The 17,080-nt window shown below is 51.1% G+C and overlaps 1 protein-coding gene across 3 annotated transcripts in view; it reads right to left on the reverse strand.

Annotated features, from left to right (window-relative positions):
• Nucleotides 1–8,098: 8,098 nt before the first annotated feature.
• The window catches only part of htr1d (5-hydroxytryptamine (serotonin) receptor 1D, G protein-coupled), a 9,888-nt gene continuing 906 nt past the window's right edge, over nucleotides 8,099–17,080 (reverse strand). Inside the window, exons 1-2 of one of the 3 annotated variants that reach the window (XM_048975754.1) lie at nucleotides 16,725–16,846; nucleotides 8,099–10,395 (exon numbers count right to left, since the gene is read on the reverse strand). In XM_048975754.1, coding sequence (XP_048831711.1) covers nucleotides 8,731–9,888 — 1,158 coding nt within the window. In that variant the 5' untranslated portion in view covers nucleotides 9,889–10,395; nucleotides 16,725–16,846 and the 3' untranslated portion in view covers nucleotides 8,099–8,730. Of the gene's footprint in view, nucleotides 10,396–16,540; nucleotides 16,847–17,080 lie in introns of those variants that run through there. The other 2 variants (XM_048975753.1, XM_048975755.1) reach the window with 2 other exon arrangements.

Genomic DNA, 17,080 nt, shown 5'->3' on the forward strand with positions numbered 1-17,080 from the left:
GTCTATGACCCTGACGCCGTCCGACCACACGGAAGCGCAGTGAGTGCCTAATACAGTTTGACAGTTGTATTGTCTCGCAGTGTCGCGGCAGCAGCACTAAAATAATATAACTACCCAGTGTCTCTGCGATGCTTTAAAATCCATCAGCAAAGCATCTCTATGAGGTCGTTTGTTCACTGGAACGACGTGGGAGACACATGGCTACTGAATATTCATTCGCCATTCGCCCAATGACTGCGGCGTGTTTCAGCAGTGAGACCACTATGCTGCCATTTATATATATATATATATATATATATATATATATATATATATATATATATATATATACACACACACACTATAAGGTAGATTTGGGCTGTTTAAAATTATGTAACTCTAATTAAACTATATATATTTCTGCACTATAAGGTAGATTTGGGCTGTTTAATTTTCAGTAACTTGCACAACACTGATTCTGAGTGATATCTTCAGGAATGGTTCTCATGTGACGAAGAATATGAAGAGAAGAGAATAAAAGTGAAAAAGATTGGCAATATTGCCCTAAAGACATTTTGAAGTTTTCTTTCATAAGCTAAAAATACCTGCCTTTAAATGTCAGGTTTAATGCTATAAGGCAGAATGTCCTACCTATAAAAACACGGCTAACCGCTTCATTCTAATGTGGATTTGGGTCATCAGCCAATTAAAACTGTAAAATGTTGATATAGAGTATAAAGTATAGAGTGAATGTCTTGTGATTAATTAGCCGCATATATATCGTCCGGAAACAGCACGTTTGCTCAGCTCAGAAGGCAGCTGCTGTATAAATGGGAAAGCATTGTGTTTCTGTACCAGTAAATGTGCCATCGACAATGTAAATTCAGGTGTAAATCGCTGTTTTTACTACATCTGGGCACTCCGCACAGTTACCATACTTGACAGTATATAGTAATTTGTGAATTCTTTCTTTCCCTGTCGTTCTCTCTCTCCCCTTATTTCTCTCCATCCCTCTTTCTTCCCATCTGTCTCTCTCACCATCTCTCTCCTCCATCTCATTTTTGCCCCTGTCTCTATCTCTGTCTCCTGTCTCTCTCCTCATCTTTCTCTCTCTCCCGTCTCTCTTTCTCTCCACCCTCTGTCTTTGCATGTTTCTCTCTTCGCCTATGTATCTCTCTGCCTGTATTTCTCTCTCCCCCGTCTCTCTTCCCCGTCTCTCTCTCTCTCCCCCGTCTCTCTTCCCCGTCTCTCTCTCTCTTGCCCCTGTCTCTCTTCCCCGTCTCTCTCTCTCTCCCCCGTCTCTCTTCCCTGTCTCTCTCTCTCTCCCCATCTCTCTTCCCCGTCTCTCTCTCTCTTGCCCCTGTCTCTCTTCCCCGTCTCTCTCTCTCGCCCCTGTCTCTCTTCCCCCGTTTCTCTCTCTCCCCCTGTCTCTCTTCCCCCGTCTCTCTCTCTCGCCCCTGTCTCTCTTCCCCCGTCTCTCCCCCTGTCTCTCTTCCCCCGTCTCCCTCTCTCTCCCCCGTCTCTCTTCCCCGTCTCTCTCTCTCGCCCCTGTCTCTCTTCCCCCGTCTCTCCCCCTGTCTCTCTTCCCCCGTCTCCCTCTCTCTCGCCCCTGTCTCTCTTCCCCCGTCTCTCCCCCTGTCTCTCTTCCCCCGTCTCCCTCTCTCTCCCCCGTCTCTCTTCCCCGTCTCTCTCTCTCGCCCCTGTCTCTCTTCCCCCGTCTCTCCCCCTGTCTCTCTTCCCCCGTCTCCCTCTCTCTCCCCCGTCTCTCTTCCCCGTCTCTCTCTCTCGCCCCTGTCTCTCTTCCCCCGTCTCTCCCCCTGTCTCTCTTCCCCCGTCTCTCCCCCTGTCTCTCTTCCCCCGTCTCCCTCTCTCTCCCCCGTCTCTCTTCCCCGTCTCTCTCTCTCGCCCCTGTCTCTCTTCCCCCGTCTCTCCCCCTGTCTCTCTTCCCCCGTCTCTCTCTCTCGCCCCTGTCTCTCTTCCCCCGTCTCTCCCCCTGTCTCTCTTCCCCCGTCTCCCTCTCTCTCGCCCCTGTCTCTCTTCCCCCGTCTCTCCCCCTGTCTCTCTTCCCCCGTCTCCCTCTCTCTCCCCCTGTCTCTCTTCCCCCGTCTCTCTCTCTCGCCCCTGTCTCTCTTCCCCCGTCTCCCTCTCTCTCCCCCGTCTCTCTTCCCCGTCTCTCTCTCTCCCCCTGTCTCTCTTCCCCCGTCTCCCTCTCTCTCCCCCTGTCTCTCTTCCCCATCTCTCTCTCTCTCTCTCTCTCTGTCCCATGTCTGCCCTCTCTCTTTGTTTGATAAATCCAGCCAGTGTTCAGGGGTGATACTGCCCAGTCGTCACACTCCTCCCCAGCGTGTCACTGTGGTCTACTCCAGTTCGCTCCAGCGATGGCGGCATATACTGATTCTGTAATAACTGCCTGAGGACACAGGACTGTCTATCCTTATCAGCTGCTGCCTTCAGCGGAAATGAAGGGCAGAAATAAATAATCCAGCGTGAAGCGGCCATCAGCCGGGCCAGCGGGGGCTGGGGCCGAAAGGCCGGGGGCCTGGGGGGGGGGCTTGGTTTCAATTTGCCCTTGGCCTTGGGGGTGCCTTTAATAACCATGACAGCTGGTATGCAGGATCAGGGCAGCAGGGGGTCTGGGGTGAGAGTTTGAGGGCCATTTGCCCGAAATCCAAAAAGGACCCTCCACAAGCTGCTGAACACCGGCGTCGTTTACAGAGATGGGCTTCATCCGAACGACCTTGTGGGATATTTTTAAAGTTCTGCAGCACAGCAGTCAATTTGCAAGTTGTCATTTCCTGCCCAAACACCATAAACCATTAAAATATTTTTGGGTGCCCACTTTTTCAGGAAGGCTTGGGCCGGATCACGGTGCCCCGTCAATCACTGTGTGGTTTAAACCAGGGAGAAGTGAGCTAGACCTGCCAGAAAATGACAGCCCAGGGCTACCTTCTCCAGTCCAAGTATCAGGCTTCGCTTCCTCCATCTCTGACCCCAGCGTCCAGAATAAACAAGACTGACCTAGCAGGAGGTGAGCTGTGGAGTTTTCACCTCTGCGTGCAGTAGGAGGAGAGAGGAGGTCCTGAGTGATCATCCTGAATGGATAATCAGAACAGGCAGTAGCTGGACGGATGGCACCCAGCCAGGAATGTAGGTTGAAGGAGCTTTCACAGACATTTTCTTCAGATTTGATTTGTAGTGCGATGGTTTTTGCAGTAAAGCAGACATCAGATAATCTATAATGTCTTTACATAATTTGAGATCCTCCGCTGTGGTAATTAAATCTCACACAAGTCGTTCTTTTTACGTGATGGACCCACACATCCATGTTTCAGTTCCATCTGCTCAGTGGGATGGGTGAAGAAGGCCGCTCAGGCATAGACCCCAGCTTCCAGCCAACCCGTGCCCCCCCCCCCCCCCCCCGAGGTCCCAGTGTCTCGGTGTCCCGGTGGCCTTTAGCTGAATCAGCCATCGAGTGTTCAGCCCACAGATTACAAGATCTACCACCTCACTGACCAGCCACTTAACCAGTTTCCACCACCTCACTGACCAGTCACTTAACCAGTTTCCACCACCTCACTGACCAGTCACTTAACCAGTTTCCACCACCTCACTGACCAGTCACTTAACTAGTTTCAGCCACCTGATTGTCTGTTTACATATTTCCCTTTTACCGCACGGGTGAGTCAGCAATGGGAGCCATAAACAAGATGTGGATATGTATGCAGGAAGCTGAGTGCAGAGCCGTCCAGACACACAGACACACAGACACACAGAGACACACACAGACAGATAAACACACACAAACACCATTAGGCCTTTGCTATGTGCCATGTTGCTGTTGTTCTGTGACTTTCAGCTGTTCCTGCATGATCTTATCACCAGCTGGAGAAAGGTTGATTATGCTGCCATGGTCGCCTGTTTTGTCCAGTGGAAATAACAGCAGGCATCTCCCATCTCGCATCTTCCTGAGTAGCCCGTAGATCTGCTCGGCCGACTTTGAGGATGCGCGTCGGCTAATCCTATTTTCGTCTTAATTTTAGGATGCGCCCACACTGAAATGCTGCCAAATGGCGATGACACAAACAAACAAACAAAACTGAAGAATCCGAAAGGCCCAGAACAAAAGCGAGCGAATGGATCTAATAGCCGCGGTCTGTGGATCACACAGGATCCGATATCATGTCAGCTCCACCCACACACCAGATCACTGATAACACAGAAAACAGGAAGCTTCAGCGAGGAACAAGGCGAGAGGTTCCACCAGGATATGAGGGTGATGGAGGAGAGATATCAAGGCAGAGGGGACATACGCATGATGGCAGACTGCTGCTGGAGTCTCCAACATGGATGTCCTGATGTTACACTTAAAAGGAAATCGCATAAACAGCGTTTTTTTGAAGCATTGACATTAATAACAATTAATAACTAATTAAAATTGTATTAATTAATCAAATCATGCATACATTTTTCTTATCACTGTTAGATTTTTTTTATTTCTTTTTTAGAAGACTGTTTACTTACTAGTTGTAACTAAATTTAAAATATTCTTGTAATTCTGAATGCTTTTCAAACGTGTTGCGTTAATTAATAGATTAATTAACTATTAAATATGTCAGAAACTAGAGCCAATCTGCCAAAACCGAAGTCATATTCATAATCAGCACCTTAAACTTAATATAAAACCGTTCAAACATTGTTGGCACCAAAATCACTGTATACCAGTGTAATCTAATGGTAAATCTGTCTCCCTGTCACCCCTAAGCACCAAAGTGGCGTGACTGAAGCTGCACTCAGAGGCTCCGGAAGGACCAGAACAAGCAGCATTTCAGGGGCTCCAGAAGAACCAGAACAAGCAGCATTTCAGGGGCTCCGGAAGAACCAGAACAAGCAGCATTTCAGGGGCTCCAGAAGAACCAGAACAAGCAGCATTTCAGGGGCTCCAGAAGAACCAGAACAAGCTGCATTTCAGAGGCTCCGGAAGGATCAGAACAAGCAGCATTTCAGGGGCTCTGGAAGAACGAGAACAAGTAACATTTCAGGGGCTCCGAAAGGAACAGAACAAGCAGCATTTCAGAGGCTCTGGAAGGACCAGAACAAGCAGCATTTCAGGGGCTCCAGAAGAACCAGAACAAGCAGCATTTCAGGGGCTCCGGGAGGAACAGAACAAGCAGCATTTCAGAGGCTCCGGAAGGAACAGAACAAGCAGCATTTCAGGGGCTCCGGAAGGAACAGAACAAGCAGCATTTCAGAGGCTCCGGAAGGACCCGAACAAGCAGCATTTCAGGGGCTCCAGAAGGACCAGAACAAGCAGCATTTCCAGGAGACAAAGCAACACAGGGATTGTGCTGATTTTTTTCTCTGTGGGGGCTTCTAGAGTGTTCTATGCCCATTCTCTGCCTCTCTGCCACTCTTTTCATGTAGCACTTGTGTGGGGCCAAAGGTCAGTCAGCGTACATGGCAGGTGAGATGAATCACAAAGCTTCAAGGTCATTCTTCATTTCCAGCATTCAGGCCTGTAGCGGTTTTCTCGAGGTCTCTGTGTGCAGAAACACGCATGCGGGGTCAGTATGACCCCAAATGGCTGCGCTCCGCACATAAGTGAGCCGGCCTGCGATCTATGTCAAAATATGACTTGAATAGTTGCTCACTGGCTCTCATACTACTTGAAAAGACAGCAGGCATCACATAAAGGTTCAAAAAGCCTCTCAAGGGCCCCAAGATGAGCTCAGCAGGGGGCAGGTGGGGGCGAGGTTACACTACGGTGCCCCTGCTGTCCCCATCTAAGCAGACATTGTTTTGTTTTTCAATTGTAGGGCTTTAAATTCACAGGACTCCTCCTGTTTTGCTTCTACCAGGCAGGACAGTGTACAACTCCTCTGATGCCCCCCCCCCCCCGACAGACCATGTGACAGTGATGCCCAGTGATGAGGGTCAAAACAGTGTGAGTGTTCAGCTTCAATAGGCAACCTTGTTTGTTTATGGTGCGGGGAGGACGTCGGTGACACAAGACGATTGGCATCAGAAGGCCAAACACACAGGAGAGGTTGGGGACATGGCAATCGCCACGCTGCATTAAGGAGCGTCTGATGACTGAGACAGACAGATTACCGCGGAAACATGATTACGGGGCTCAGATTCAGCTTATGATGATGACCCACCCTGGGACCCAGGAACCACCGTGGTCTGCAGTGCACAGTGCAGCACAGGCCCTGTATCTGGTACTCAGACTCAGAGGTATATCCGTACAGGCAGCTCCCACGTTACATGCAGTTCTGTACCTCGAGCCGAAGATCCGCCGAGGTTGTGCGATGTTTTCACAGGTGCGTCCCGTGAAAATAGCGCATCCATTCGTTATTGTGAAGCATATTGGTTTTTATTTAACCCAAATGTTTAATGTAATAGGCTTGGTGGCGGTTCTTTCTTAAGTATGAGTTGTCTGTAAGTCGGACATTCTTATGCCGGGACTGTCTATAATATCCATTGCATTGTCTGTCCCAGGCAGCACGGGACACAAGGCTAGAGTCCACCTTGGACGGGATGCCAGTTCATTACTGGACACATACAGACAATTGCAGGCAATTTAAAGACACCAGTTAAAGCTTGTCAAGGCAATAGTGGGACGGGGGCTGGCTGGTGACCCCAGTGCTTATGAAGGACAACAGATCTCACTCAGGGACCCCAGCACTGGTGAAGGACAGCGGATGTGTCAAGATAATCCTGTGATCACCCCCCTATCTAGGTCATAGTATTCTGAAAGATTCCAGCCATCTACAGATCAACTGGTGGGCAGGGTGCAGAACACCCCCCCCCACACACACACACACACACACAGACACACACACACTCACACAGAAAATAATTGTTTCATTTTCTCTGTACTTCAGTAGCTCTTTATTAACATGGTTAAAACACTGTAGCAGGTAGAGTCTGATGTTACACACAGTGGAAACCAACAGATACTCAAAGGAAGCTGTAGTGTCTGAGGAAGCTGCAGTGCCAGAGGAAGCTGTAGAGTCTCAGGAAACTGTAGCTCCAGGGGAAGCTGGGAAAGCTGTAGTGCCAGAAGAAGCTGTAGGGTCTGAGGAAGCTGCAGTGCCAGAGGAAGCTGTAGTGTCTGGGGAAGCTGCAGTGCCAAAGGAAGCTGTAGTGTCTGGGGAAGCTGTAGTGTCTGGGGAAGCTGCAGTGCCAGAGGAAACTGTAGTGTCTGGGGAAGCTGCCATGCCAGAGGAAGCTATAGTGTCTGAGGAAGCTGTAGGTTCTGAGGAAGCTGCAGTGCCAGAGGAAGCTGTAGTGTCTGAGGAAGCTGTAGTGTCTGGGGAAGCTGTAGTGTCTGGGGAAGCTGCAGTGCCAGTGGAAGCTGTAGTGTCTGGGGAAGCTGCCATGCCAGAGGAAGCTATAGTGTCTGGGGAAGCTGTAGGGTCTGAGGAAGCTGCAGTGCCAGAGGAAGCTGTAGTGTCTGGGGAAGCTGCCATGCCAGAGGAAGCTATAGTGTCTGGGGAAGCTGTAGGGTCTGAGGAAGCTGCAGTGCCAGAGGAAGCTGCAGTGTCTGGGGAAGCTGTAGGGTCTGAGGAAGCTGCAGTGCCAGAGGAAGCTCTAGTGTCTGAGGAAGCTGCAGTGTCTGGGGAAGCTGTAGGGTCTGAGGAAGCTGCAGTGCCAGAGGAAGCTGTAGGGTCTGTGGAAGCTTCAGTGCCAGAGGAAGCTGTAGTGTCTGGGGAAGCTATAGTGTCTGGGGAAGCTGTAGGGTCTGAGGAAGCTGCAGTGCCAGAGGAAGCTGTAGTGTCTGGGGAAGCTGCCATGCCAGAGGAAGCTATAGTGTCTGGGGAAGCTGTAGGGTCTGAGGAAGCTGCAGTGCCAGAGGAAGCTGTAGGGTCTGTGGAAGCTTCAGTGTCTGGGGAAGCTGTAGGGTCTGAGGAAGCTGCCATGTCAGAGGAAGCTATAGTGTCTGAGGAAGCTGCAGTGTCTGGGGAAGCTGTAGGGTCTGAGGAAGCTGCAGTGCCAGAGGAAGCTGTAGGGTCTGTGGAAGCTTCAGTGCCAGAGGAAGCTGTAGTGTCTGGGGAAGCTGTAGGGTCTGAGGAAGCTGCAGTGCCAGAGGAAGCTGTAGTGTCTGGGAAGCTGTAGGGTCTGGGGAAGCTGTAGGGTCTGAGGAAACTGCAGTGCAAGAGGAAGCTGTAGGGTGTGGGGAAGCTGTAGTGGCTGGGGAAGCTGCAGTGCCAGAGGAAGCTGTAGGGTGTGGGGAAGCTGTAGTGGCTGGGGAAGCTGTAGGGTCTGAGGAAACTGGAGAGCTGTAGTTCCTGGGGAATTTTCTGTCTCTTTCTGTTCCTGAAGAGCGGCTTCACTCCATGTTTCAGTCTTTCATGACCATTAGCATTAAAGAACAGAAAAGTACAGACATCACAGCTATTAAGAAAAAGTCCTTTAAGCTCCCTTCTGAGAACCATTTGAGTGACTTAGGATCCATAAAGAGGCGATAATCCTGCATATACCCACTGCAGACACCTACAATAAGGGCAGGGCCAGCATTAGGTGTCCGCAGTTGTGTTCTGCATGCATTTAAAAGAAAATTCACTTTCGGCACAGGATCCAACACACAGGCAGATACAACAAGCAACAACAAAATGTGTGTTGTAGCATATGCTCATGAAATGACAAACACCACATCACATTGGGATCTGCTGATTCTTAATCCTGTTTTCACACAGACACGAGCGGGGGAGCTGGAGGAGGACAGTACAGAAGGCCTCACGATGCTCTTCAGTTGCAGCGCTTGAACTTGATGAGTTTGTGGAAAGCCTGCTTGAACTCATCATTAAAGACTGTGTAGATCACAGGGTTGATGAGGGAGTTCAGGTAGCCAAGCCAGGTGAAGACGTCAAAGAGCACTGGGTGGGACCAGCAGTCCTTGCAGATCCCCATCACCAGGGTGACTACAAAGAAGGGCAACCAGCAGACGATAAAGGCACCTAGTATGATGCCCAGAGTCTTGGTGGCCTTTCTCTCACGGGCAGCGCTGATGCGCTTTCGCTCAGCAATGGCGTCACCTAGCCTCACCTTGACGCTGTTGGTGAAAAGGGGCGAGCCGCCACTCAAACCCACCTCGACCCCCGCTTCAACGGCCCTGCCACTCCCAGGCCGAAAGTGCGCCCCCTCCTGGTTAGAGGTGGAATTGATGGAGCTGAGGGACGAACCTGCCGAATTGTGGACGAGCTGCGCGGTGGTGAAGCGCTTGCCCCGGGTCGAGGGCGTCTTGAAGATCCGGGAACGGGCGGCTATGTAGATGCGGCCATACAGGATGACCAGGAGTACAGTAGGCACATAGAAGGCCCCGAAGGTAGAGTAGAGCGTATAGGAGATCTTGTCCGTGTTCACTACGCACATCGTAACCTCCTCCTGGGCCTTCGCTTGCTGCCAGAAGAGTGGAGGCATGGAGATGGAGATGGAGATGATCCAGACCACAGCAATCATGGCCAGAGCACGGCACGTGGTGCGCCGCTTGGAGTACTCCAGCGCATCCGTGATGGCCCAGTAGCGGTCCAGAGCGATGACACACAAGTGCAAGATGGAGGCTGTGCAGAAGGTGATGTCAGACGATAACCATATGGTGCACACGATCTGACCGAAGGACCAGGTCTTGCTTACCGTGTAGACGATACTGATGGGCATGACCAGGATGGAAACAAGGAGGTCTGTCACCGCCAGAGAACCAATCAGAAAATTGGCCGGAGTGTGTAGCTTCCGTGTCAGAAAGATGGCAGTGACCACGAAGGCGTTAGAGAGCACTGTAGCCAGGGTAACCATGGCCAGGATGGCTGAGAGGGAAACCTGCAAACCCAAGAGGACGGTCTTATCCCAGGAATCACCGGCAGAGGTGTTTCCAAAAAACTGCTCAGCAGACTGATTCTCCCGATCCATCTCCACAACCCACAACCTTTAGTTTCAGGGGTTTAGAAGAAGCTCATCAGATGTCATCTACAGCTATGGTCAGACTGGGTTTACAGATGCATTTGTTCTCATACTGGGGTCTCCCAATGCTGTGTGACGGCCATCCATGGTGCTGGCTGATACATACCGTTCCCATACTAAATTCATTGCAGGAATTTCTCAGATTGTGAGCTAGGAGCCTTATGTCAAGGGTAGTGTAATGTATTGCTATTGAATTTTAGCATGTGATTTGGGTCAAGGCTGGAAGAGTCACCGTCTCTGTGTGAAGAACATAGTGCTTCTCTGTAAGACTCATCTCCACTGAGTCAGAGAGCACATTGCAGAGTCTGGGACCTTTTATAAAGCCGCACTGCCTTCTGTCTGTCAGATGGTTCCTGGATGACTCTGAGCCTGGGGCTGATTCTGCTCCTTTGGGTCCGATGCAGATTTACGCTTGCAGGGTGTTCAGATCTGGTCCGTCTAGCTGTACTGTTTGATCTAGGGTAGGAGCAAAAGACACAGAAGATCACTGATGAGGCAGACATGGATGCGACTGCACAGATCGCACAGATCTCTTGTGTTTGAATGAACTTCTCGTGGTGTCAATAACGCAGCCCCTGACTTAGCTGCCCTCTTCACCGCTTCTCTCATGCCAGCCTCAGGATGTATATTATGATGCACAAAAAGACAAACCACAACCCTAAAGTGAATTAGTGACATGGAAAACATACACAAATGTCCCATGAAAAGGCCCTACAGCCGGGGGCCACAACACCCCCTGAAAACAGAGCAGGCAGCTTTTGGTACCCCTGCCATCCAGGCTGACCAGGAGCCCACCACCCCCCCCCCCCCCTCCACAAAGATCCTCAACATTCAAGGCATTCGCAGGAATTCCCAATGTCCTTCCGCCAGCGATGACAGCTCTCGGGTATTTTTACGCAAGGGTGGAGCCTCGGGGGCCTATGCCTTCAAACTCAGACTCGATTCCAGACATTCAGCCCAGGTACACAGGGGCAGCTGGGGTGGGGGGTGGCCAGGTGGATTCAGGGACAGGGTGCCCAACAGAATGACCTACTGTTTAAACAAAAGGTCATGGATCCCCTTTAACCACTTGGATTTGTAATCAGAGGAATGCAGAGTAAAACCAAGCAGCAAACGATAACAGGTCAGACCCAAGTCTTTAAGATACGTACCAGATATTGTGGCATCAGAAAATCTTCAGAAAACTTCCTAGGCAACCCAAAACGATACTGATAGACAGGACACTCCTACATACACTGCCTGCCATAAATATTTAGCAGCCCTGCTCATCTCACATTGAACATCCTCACAGGAGAAGAAGATGGCGCCCGTGCAGGTCTACCTGTCTACAATAAATCTGTGAAGAGACAGAGAGATAATGATGGAAGTATCACATCAATCTGGGAGCCGAAAGCTCAGTGGCAGCGAGGGAGCAGCGGTACAGACCGAAGGACAACGTGCGGTCAGCCAGATCCGCGGTGCCTGCTCCTGCCTCATCTGTCACCGAGCACCAGCTCACATCTCTGACATCCCCTTCAAAAAGCGACCCACATCCCTGGGGGAGTCCTATGCATGGTCACGGGGGTCCGGAGCCTAGCCCTGAAGATGCAGGTTCAAGGCAGGGACCAACCCTGGATGGGGCGCCAACCCATCACAGACAGTCACCATGTTTTTGCTAATTAGTTACGTGACTGATGGTGACACCACATGTTTCCCGAGCTCTTCATGAGTGTTAAAGCTACGCGCTGTGGTACTCCTTGCTATAAGCCCCTCCCCCTGCTCACCCTGTATTCCAGGAGACCTCATCAAAAGGCTGTTCGTGGTCACTTCATGGTGCCTAACCTGGTAAGTGAGCATAAGGGAATGAGTTCCTCAAGGCAAAATCATTGTTAACTAGTACTGGTCCCTCATCATCCTAGCTCCTTTCTCTCCCTGCCACGACACCAGAGTCATCTCTTTTGTATGAGGTCAACTTGTCGTGTGGCCCAGCTCAAGTTTGCCCTGACACATTGGTCAAGGGGAGCTGGACTAATCGTTTTTTTTTTTGGGAAGTGTGTCAGACTCTTCCGGCCACAAGGGGCAGTGGTTTGCTGGTGGACTCATTGACTAATGAGGTCGAGTGAGCTGGGAATCAGAGAGTCAGCGGGTGCATGCAGCAGCCAGCGCCCTCTGGCCTGGCGCAGTGTTTGCAGAGCTTTAGAAGAGTCAACAAATTAGTACAGCGGAACGTTTCTGTTTCGCAGTGGGATCTGGGTGGAATCTGGGCCAAGAAGTCAAGATGTTATACAAACACACAGCACTGCCCGGAGACACTAACACCGGGAATGTATTTGTCACACCGCACTAACGCGGCCCCTCGCTCTGTGGGTGGAGAGGCAGTCATTAGCGACTGGTCTCAGGCCGCCCACAGCTGGGGACAAACATCTTGACGCACTGAGTCACTCACCTAGAGTTACTCCTGACACGGGGTATGACTTTATTTAATGGTTTTAGCAAAGCTGTCAGCACTGGGTGCCTCACTGTCACACACTCGCGTTTCCATCCGCCCTGCCACCTGCCGGCACCAGCTCACAACACAGGTTAATGCTTCACATGCTTCACAGTTCTCCGCAGTCTCCAGGTCCCCTTAGTCATTAAAAGTGCATTAATTGGTCAGTGACTGGACCCTGGCTTCACTCAATAACATGAATGTGAGGGAGGTTTTGGGGTCCTGGCAGTACTGGGGGGGTCATGTCACATGCTGAGATCAGGCAGAGTGCGATGTTTCCCACACCTGCTCTGCATTCGCCGGCTGCTGTGGCCCCCTGCTCCGTTTCTCAGGTGAAACACCTGCATTTTCTCTAGTCATTCCCAGGTGCTCTCCAACATACCTACACTGGATGGGGGGGGGGGCAGTGTTATATTGTGTGCCTCTTCATTGGTTTTTATGTTATGTCATGTCATGTCATGTCATGTTAGATAGTGAGGTAGATAGGCTAGTCTTCATTGTAATGTCTGTCCTGTCACGAATGTTGCACTGTGCGTTCAGGAGGACCGTGATTTTGTTTCATCGTGTCCCGTATACAGCTGAGTTGACAATAAAGCTTTGCTTGAATTGACTTGACCTGACTTGAGGTAGGTGCCACAGGGAGGCAAAGGGGTGAGCTGAGAAGCACAGAGCATCTCTCCAGGGCCGGGACTCCCTTGCCATTTACTGACCTGCCCGCACAGGGTGTCGTAAATGTCACTTGAACTAGTGAAATTAATGCAACAGAGGTTTACAAGCCTGAGAACCAGAGAAAGGCTGTAAACCGTACAAAATAGGGACCTTGGTTGTGTTTGAGGCCAGAGCTGCCAGTGGGGGCACTTTGCGAGTAAAAGACCTTGTTATTAATAAGCATGCAGTGGATCCAGGAGGTGGTGCTGTATCTCAGCTCTAGGGCTGGTTTATTGAATGGGCCGTGGCCAGTCTGAGCACAGGTGGGCAGCTGGGGCACGGGAACTGTCAGGTCATGTGACCTGACTCTCTGTATGGGCCCAGGAGGCCAGAAAGCCCTCATATGCAGATAAGAAATAGGACAAGCTGAGGTGAGGCGTCCATGCAGAGCGCCTGAACATAATGGCAGCGGAAAGCGACTGGTGGCACACACTGCTCAGCTCAGTTCATGCCACGTTACGGCGGCTCGCATGTTGGGAGAGTCCAGAGAGGCTGGCGGACGGCCAGGCAGCTGCGCGTGGGGGGTGTCGCCCACAGAGGAACATGAAAAACATGCGACTCTCTTTCAAGCATATGAGTCACAATTACCAGAGAGAAGAATTTGTGGGAATGGGAAGGAAAAGCGGGCAGAGCAGAGCGGAGCACGTTCCCAGCGAGGAAGCCAGCGTAACGCTGGAGGGGCAGCGGCAGGCAGGGCCCAGGCAAACATGCATGCACACATGCTGTGGGGAACACGTGTGTGAACAGACACGCTTCTCAATCTAATCGGCACACGGATATCAGCCAATGCGTATCGGCGAGCAAACAAAGCACGCCCTGAGGACAGGATAAGCTGGGCAGGCCCAGGGGCCTCCAACACACCCCATGTTCGGCGCTGTCACAGCCAGAGTAACATGAGCGAGAGGCAGAAAGCAGCTCTCAGCGGGAGCTAGCGGTTTATCTGACGCAACAATTCTGGCCTTCAGCCGCTTGTAGCCCATGACCTCAGAAGAGAGGCCCACAGAGTGGGAAGCCATCATGCAGCAGCCCAGGGGGGGCACTGTCGGGTCAGGGAGCTGAACATCCTGAATGACGCCAGTGAAATATTTTCCATCGAAAAAAGCCAGTCATGCTTCAGGTGAGATGATCTAGTGACGCAAACACACCGGCCTGTTCTGAAAGACTCCCAAGCACAGCTGCAGGGTGCTGGAGGTGAATCTCAGCCAGCATGTCGCACTTAGCTGCACTGCTAAGGGGGCAAATGGGATAGACTGCATGACCCAGGGAAAACATATCTGGCCCAAGTGCCACAGGTAAGATGTTTCCATGGTGATGGGGGGGGGGTGCTCATCTCAGCTGAACCACATACTCTAAAAACACTGATAACTGACTGCGTTAGGCCTTTGACCCCCACCACTGGGGGGCTCAGAGGCTAAAGTGCTGAGGGGTTTGTACATCCAGGGGTGGATCTGGGGGGGGTGGGGACTAGCCAGCGTTACACTCCACCCAGCCGAGTCCAGCCTGATCATTATGGGATATCTACACAACAGCTACACAGTGTGCGCTTTATAATGACTTGTGCCAGATGCGTGCCACTTACTGTCTGATGCTCGTACTGGGTGTGAGTCTTGCTGGGATACGAGAACACCATGGTAAGAGGTAGTGTCAACCAGAGCCACATGCGCCTCCCCCACGCGCCTCCCCCACGCGCCTCCCCCACACAGACACACTGAGCTTCACCCTACCATAGGGCAGAGCCAGCTTCCAATGCCCAGTCCTGGACTTTGGGGTCCCCCACAGTAAAATGTGTGGACCCACATCCCTATCAGCGCCCTGTCTATGACCCCCCCCCCATCAGGGAACGTCAGCCGCTAATGTGATGATTAGCATGTGTGCTTCAGCTGAAACTTTAAGAGATGAGACAGATCAGCCGTGGGCAGGAATAATAATAATAATTATTGCAGTTATGATACAAACATTTGCTATCTGAAGCAAATGTAGTATTAATACTATTATGTTAGAGTAATGCATCGCAGTACTAAAATGTCATGCAGCTTGGCTTGGGACTGTTAATTTAACTAAACAGCAGAATTGTTCTTAGACTCCACGACTCTTCCTGCCTCACACACATTGTGGGCTTTCTGCCTCTTACACACATTGTGGGCTTTCTGCCTCTCACACATTGTGGGCTTTCTGCCTCTCACACACCTCACGGGCTTTCTGCCTCTCACACATTGTGGGCTTTCTGCCTCTCACACACATTGTGGGCTTTCTGCCTCTCACACACCTCACGGGCTTTCTGCCTCTCACACATTGTGGGCTTTCTGCCTCTCACACACCTCACGGGCTTTCTGCCTCTCACACATTGTGGGCTTTCTGCCTCTCACACACTTCACGCGCTACCTGCCTCACACACATTGTGGGCTTTCTGCCTCTTTCACACATTGTGGGCTTTCTGCCTCTCACACACCTCACAGGCTACCTGCCTCTCACACATTGTGGGCTTTCTGCCTCACACACCTCACAGGCTACCTGCCTCTCACACATTGTGGGCTTTCTGCCTCTCACACACTTCACGCGCTACCTGCCTCACACACATTGTGGGCTTTCTGCCTCTCACACATTGTGGACTTTCTGCCTCTCACACACCTCATGGGCTACCTGCCTCACACACATTGTGGGCTTTCTGCCTCACACACACCTCACGGGCTACCTGCCTCACACACATTGTGGGCTTTCTGCCTCTCACACACTTCACGCGCTACCTGCCTCACACACATTGTGGGCTTTCTGCCTCTCACACATTGTGGACTTTCTGCCTCTCACACACCTCATGGGCTACCTGCCTCACACACATTGTGGGCTTTCTGCCTCACACACACCTCACGGGCTACCTGCCTCACACACATTGTGGGCTTTCTGCCTCACACACACCTCACGGGCTACCTGCCTCACACACATTGTGGGCTTTCTGCCTCTCACACACCTCACGGGCTTTCTGCCTCACACACCTCACAGGCTACCTGCCTCTCACACATTGTGGGCTTTCTGCCTCACACACCTCACGGGCTTTCTGCCTCACACACCTCATTTGCTTCCTGCCTCTCACACACCTCGCGGGCTTTTGCACTCACATAGTGCGTTTATTCATGCACTGTCTGCTCCATTGATTTGAAATTCGGTTTAGTGCATAGTCCTGGCTTTACCCAAGCTGCAAGACCATAGTTTGCATTCAAAGTTACAGATGAAACTCTTTTCTTTTTCAATCAGTCCCCTGAAACGCTGCAAATTATAATTATTAGAATTACTAATCGCCATCAGTGAAGTAGGTAGAGTCCATTTTATCCCTAAAAGCTTGAGTCTGACCGGAGACTGTTCCAGCTTAACCACTTTATAACTACAATATTCATGCTTTCATGCAACAGTCAGCACAGCAAAGGCACTTACATGTTAACTGTCAGCCAGCGATTCCATGGAAATGCGTGACTGCTGACACCAAAATAAACTCCCAATTGACTCCAGAGTGTAAAGATCCAGAAGAGCAGCACAGTCGGAATTAAACACTGGAATTTTGAGCGTAGGAAATCCCAGTCAAAGCAACAAAAAGCCCATATGAAGCAACTCCGACTACCTCTTCCAGTTCACCTGTTTCCAGGCGGCACAAGCGTCGACTGGGATTGAGCAGGGGACGGGAAGCAGGGGTCCCCCACGGCTCTCTGGGGCTCCGCAAGAGATCGATCAGATCAAGTTTCTCCAAGCGACTCAGGAGCGCAGTAACAGTCGTGCCAGTCTCTTTAATTCCCTCTCCCTCTCTCTCACTCTCTCTCTCCCTTTCCCTCTCTCTCCCTGTCTCTCAGCGTCTTTCTCTCTCTCCCTCTCTTTTACTCTCCCTCTCTCTTACTCCCTCTCTCTCACTCTCTCTCTCCCTTTCCCTATCTCTCTCCCTGTCTCTCAGCGTCTTTCTCTCTCTCTCTCTTACTCCCTCTC

The sequence above is a fragment of the Brienomyrus brachyistius genome, chromosome 14 (genome assembly GCF_023856365.1).
Source record: "Brienomyrus brachyistius isolate T26 chromosome 14, BBRACH_0.4, whole genome shotgun sequence".
In the NCBI taxonomy this organism is placed as follows: Eukaryota; Metazoa; Chordata; class Actinopteri; order Osteoglossiformes; family Mormyridae; genus Brienomyrus; species Brienomyrus brachyistius.